Source organism: Lottia gigantea (genome assembly GCF_000327385.1).
Source record: "Lottia gigantea unplaced genomic scaffold LOTGIsca_78, whole genome shotgun sequence".
Lineage (NCBI taxonomy): Eukaryota > Metazoa > Mollusca > Gastropoda > Lottiidae > Lottia > Lottia gigantea.
Window position 1 is genome coordinate 914223 of NW_008710601.1, and position 6075 is coordinate 920297.

At 32.1% G+C, this 6075-nt stretch overlaps 1 protein-coding gene across 1 annotated transcript; it reads left to right on the forward strand.

Annotated features, from left to right (window-relative positions):
• Positions 1-1013: 1013 nt before the first annotated feature.
• Positions 1014-1538, forward strand: LOTGIDRAFT_132160 (hypothetical protein; the record flags this gene model as incomplete). The annotated part of the gene is made up of 1 exon (XM_009066597.1): positions 1014-1538. A coding segment is annotated over one exon (525 nt), but the record flags the coding sequence as incomplete, so codon positions are not given.
• Positions 1539-6075: the final 4537 nt, after the last annotated feature.

Here is a 6075-nt window from a genome sequence, read left to right on the forward strand (position 1 = left end):
ATTACTGGCAAATCATTAGGTCATGTTTTTTTTTCTTCTGAAAACAAAGAACAAACAACTATATTTTACAAGGATGACAATAACTTCGGTTCACAGTTAAGGATCCTTTCTACAAGCTGGTCCTTGCCCAAACCTCTTGTCATTGATCTTTGTTGGAATATCTGTACCCATTTATAGATGGGTCGACTGGAATTATGAGTGAAGATGACTTATTCAAGGTCATCAGACTTTCACACACCAATTGAGATCGGAACCCACAGCTGCCATTCGCTTGAAGTAACCAACCAATGCTCTAACCAACTGTGCTATAGAACCTCATGAAAAACACAGACAGTGCTAAATTTTCACTATTTCATAATAAAGCAATTAATTAGATGACAATGAAAATGCCTCTGTGATAATCAGAAAATCTAAACCATTTCTTTCATATAAAAGTGAAAAATCAACAAGACCAACCAAACAATAAAAGTTATATTAGATTATTACAATTTGTACACTGATAATATTATTCAATTTTAATTTAGAACATTCTAATTAAATATTCATTCACATTTTTATAATAAACTATTTCTTGTTCTTTCAAGCACATCAAATATCTTAGTGCATATGAAATGTATTAAGATATTTCATTGGATATCTTGTTCTGCAAAGTTGGGTATCTTACTACAGAAAGTAGGATATCTTATTGTCAAAAGTTTGATATCTTATTGAGCAAAGTTGCATATTATCTTATTGTGTTGGATATCTAACAGCACAAACTTGCATATCTTATTCTGTTGGATAGCGAACAACACAAAACTATATATAATATTGTGTTTAATATCATATAGCACAAAGTTGCATATTTTATTGTATTGGATATTGTATAGCACAAAGTAGGATATCTTATTGTGTTGAATACCTTACTACACCATATCTTATTGTGTATCTTATTGTATTACCCCCACAAACTTGCATATTTTACTGTGTTGGATATCATTCACAACAAAGTTACATAATTATCTAATTGTGTTGAATATCATTCACCACAAAGTTGCATATCTTACTGTGTTGAATATCTTACTACACAGAGTTACATATCTTATTGTGTTGAATATCATTCACCACAAAGTTGCATATCTTACTGTGTTGGATATCATTCAGCACAGAGTTGCATATATTATTGTGTTGAATATCATTCACCACAAAGTTGCATATCTTACTGTGTTGAATATCATTCAGCACAGAGTTGCATATATTATTGTGTTGAATATCATTCACCACAAAGTTGCATATCTTACTGTGTTGAATATCATTCAGCACAGAGTTGCATATATTATTGTGTTGAATATCATTCACCACAAAGTTGCATATCTTATTGTGTTGAATATCTTACTACACAGAGTTACATATCTTATTGTGTTGAATATCATTCACCACAAAGTTGCATATCTTTTTGTGTTGAATATCTTACTACACAGAGTTGCATATCTTATTGTGTTGAATATCATTCACCAAAAAGTTACATATCATTCAGTATAAAATTTAGAATAAAATGAGTCTATAATAAAAAATAAACATTCAATAAGAATTCAAAAGGGTCAGCCTACCTTTAATCAAATTTAACAATAATCCAATAAGAGTCCAATAGAATTTATAATGAAAGATTAAAATAATCCACTACATGATAGACATTGACTGTATAATAACACCACATCCTCTAGTAACTATCATGTTATCACATAATAACTTTCACTGTATTAGTATACTAGCTTCAAAGACCTATAAATGATGTGAAAAAGTCCAATATACCATAAACTAAGTTTAAACGTGCCTATCACCATGTTAAGCACGGCAGATACTATTCTGATTTTTTTTGACATATACTATAGCAATGACCTAGCTTTGTTAGGGTCATCGAATGGTCACCACAGCTTTCTACTGCATGTTGGCTCAGTGCAGCTATTAATAGCCAGATGACCTAGGTATGAACTCTCATTCACCTTAAGTAACCTCGGCAAGCTTTACCCTTAAATAACCCCAGCTTTCTGGCCCAAACCAGAAGGGAGGTGTATATAACCCCAGGCCAACATTACTGTGGGGGTTACTTCATCATAAGACCTCAATACATAACCTTGTTACCCCATCAGTCCACTGGCCACTGTAATATAATTAGATTGAACTAGACCGACCTTAACTATTACTTGTAACTAATCAACCATATTAATTCCTAATAAGTCACACAGTAACGATTTAGTATTATAGTTACTTGAGTTCAAATTGAGGATAACTTACAATCATACTTATTGCTTATTTCATAACTGCTCTGGTATCAAAAGTTCACATTCATATAGCTAGGTTTTAAGTACATTTTGTTTCTATATGAAATATGGATTTGTACCTGTCAACTTTTGAAATCTTTCTTAAAGGGACATTCCACTTGTTTTGTAGGTCAACAATTTTTGTGAAAACTATACCCCAAAATCTAGAGAAATGTGCCCTTTAACATATCTGAAAGTTTTAACTAAAAAAAATCCAGACGGTAATTTTTAAAAGCCAAAAATATTTAAAAATAATATGTAAATGCCTAATTGTAGAAACATATGTTCCCCATGTATTCGAGAAGTTTCAACTTAAATTAAGCCATTATAAAGCCAAACACCAAAATTAAGTCAAATTTCTAATTAACAATTAGTACTCAGTATGTAATTAACCCTTTCAACAAATTCAGTTGGATATAGAAGATACATAGATATAAATAGCATATTTTACAAATATTTTCAGATATAATTTACAATAATGAAAACTTTTTACAAAAAAGCAGAATACCCCTTTAAATTTGCCTTAAAATTCATATTCGACACAAATTCATGACAATATTATTTTAGCAATCATGAGCAACTACTTAAAGAGATATGAAATTTATTCTTAATGTAGGAAGTTATTGCATACATAACACTACTTTTCGAATGTTCATGTCACAGCATCACTTAAAAACTTAAATTTCATTATGACAAAAAGCTTAAATTTTATGAAAAACCTCAGCGATGACAATAACAGAACCCGTCATTGGAACCGATTCATTGGAATTTTCTTTACAAGTTCATCATTTATCATAATCTATTCTAAAGAAATCAAAAGAGGATTTTTAGCTTTTATATATGTATAACAGACTTATATCACTGGCGTCTGTTGTTCCCTGAAGTCATTACTCCAAGGTTGTTCTTACCATTCTAAAATTATCACTTTTACAAAACCATTCCGGTCATTTTTTGGAATTACAGGAATCACAGCCCTACATAAACAATGGGAATAATCCAAATAGATGCTACAAGAGCAGCAAATAGAAATTTTAAAAATTGAGGAAGGAGGGGGAATTTCTCTTTGTAATTGTATTATAGTTTCCAAGTATTAATTTACATTTCGCATGTCAAACTCTTCATCAGAGAAAAGGTGCAGGCACATGAGTGGTCTTGGTCAGAGACTTTTGTCGCTGTTTAGAGTCTTGTCAAGAGTTTTAACAACTGGCACAAGACAAAAATCTCCAGTCGTTCATTTCCATCTTGTTGATAATCACATGCAGAACATGCAATTGAAAGGAAAATGAATCTGATTGGATGATGAGGGTCTATCTTACTGACGGTAAAACTATCAGAGACAAGTATCAAACTTGTTTGATATCATAAATCCTGTCGGTGACACGATAATCTTGTCCTGGAAGCATGGACACAAGCGAGATTTTACTCAAGATTCGAGTCAACGACAAAAATCTCTGACAAAGGCCATTCGTGTGCCTGCACCTTTAGATTTTAAGTATTCAAAATATATGGTGTGAGATTAGTTTAACAGTTTGAAAAGACAACACATTGCATATGTGCGTAAAGTAGTAATAGCTGTGAGTTTTTTTAACAAGTAATAAGTGTGTAACCTTAATCTTTTTGTGGTTGCACCAGCATGACTAAAGTCCACCACAATAGAAACAACATGGCAACCTAAACCAGGTCAAAGAGTTTCCTTGTCTCAGTCACTTCTGGTCTACTTACAGTTTTGTGAGTCACAGAGATTTGTATTTTTATTCCTTATGAAACTAAATGGTGCAATTGTACTGCCAAAACTAAATTTTACTTGTAATTCTACATTTGTGCTGTGCAGAGCTAAATGTCTTTCTACAAAGTTCCCATTATTAGTTTTTCTCTTGATTAGATAGGAGAGGTAGGCTTTAAAAAAACATCTTGTTGTTTGGATAGGACAATAACAGTTACAGGTGTCCCTTCTGCAACAGAATGTGCATGTTAATGATGCTTAAAGATGGGTTCCCTTATTTTTATTTATGAAAATGAATATACTAATACTTATATGAAAGTAGAGGTGTTCTAATGATTTGGAAAAACACCAATTTGGTTAAAACTCTTAATTATATGCAATAAGAACATAATGAAAGATAAAGAATACATGATAATTCATTACAAACACCAATTAATCAAATAGTTCGCTTAATTTGACACTAAAAAAAAAAGGAAACCCATCTTTAACAGTTGGATATTACAAAGTTACATTCTTGTTAGCACAGTTGATATGGCAAAATTCCTTTTATTACAGAATCAAGCACATAATTAGAATTCAAATAAGATGCAGAAACTAAGGATATAAACTGCATTTGATTTCAAATTAGGGACAGAAGGATGACACTAAATGGAGTTTTATCTCTGAATTTCCTACTTGATTGCGCTAATGAGCTTGAAAAATGAAATTCAATGAGAAAAACTGTACCAGGACAGACCTCAATATACAGCTCTGAAAATTTTCCCAGCTATCATGGGATCTTTTAATCCTGTGCCACAAGGGTGTATAGTAACTTTTAAACCACTAGATGCTTTTGCTTATCATCCCCTCCAACCTGTATCATTGACAAGGGGATAAAAACCAAGGTTAGCTCAATGCATGACAGACTGACCACCTGCATAATGTCCTTGGACAATGGTTAGTGAATTCTACGAAACAAGTAGATCTGATGTTATTGATAAATGTATTGATAGTGTATGTAAGTAAGTAGTAGGTAGAGTCGAGTGTCAACCACCGGTCACCGATACATGCCGCCTGCCTAGCAGCAGATATACACTTAAAATCATATGACCTTTCAACTTTACAATTCAAGTGTGAATAATACAACACTTTTCATCAGACTTTTTTTCTGTTGTTAATTGAGGAAAGTTAGCTCCATTCAAACTATACATGATAAGAGGAAATAGAATCAACTACTATTGTATTAAATGTACCACTGACATTTCTCCTTGACCATGTCATATTGACCTACGGCTATAGATTCTGGCGCAGTGCCAGACTTTTGCTATAGGAAAAACAGCTGTGTTAATTATCTTCTATTGGCCAACGCAATTAGTTCAAACTGGTAGCAGAAGACATGAGTTAGAAAAAATAAGCGTATAAGTAGAGCACCGCGGGCGATTTATAAATAATATTAGATAATCCAGACACCTTGGGGCTGTGTATGATATTTATGAGACTTTTTTCAGCAGATATTTCCATACATATTCTATTAGAGACTTGGGCAATGACATTTTTCTCTGGTTTTTTTAGCCTGATGTACTATCATTATAGAATAAGCAGCCAGACAGATCTAAGTGCTCAGATCTCAATTTAGTTTTTTTGTTTCACTAATTGATTGTGCTAATAAATGTCAAAGACTTTAGTAATGATGTCTTAAATAACATGATAAAAATAAGGCTAATTAATTAGTCGAGCTCTTCAAAGAAAGAGATAGAGACACTCATACATTAACTCACCATTTTTTGTTTTCTGAAATTTGATTCTTGTATAATCAATTTTTAATTATAGTCCAGTCAGTATAACTGTGTAAAAAAGAAAATGCAACAAAGACAGACACTTGAAATTGATCAAAAGTATGACAAATGTCCTCATTTACAATAAAAGATTTGAATTTTGGCATAGTAAGGCATTGCCAAACTCTTATTTTGGATTTCAGTTTGGCTTTACCAACAATAAGGCATTGTCAAACTCTTATTTTGGATTTCAGTTTGGCTTAAGTTTACTTTACCAATAAGGCATTGTCAAACTCTT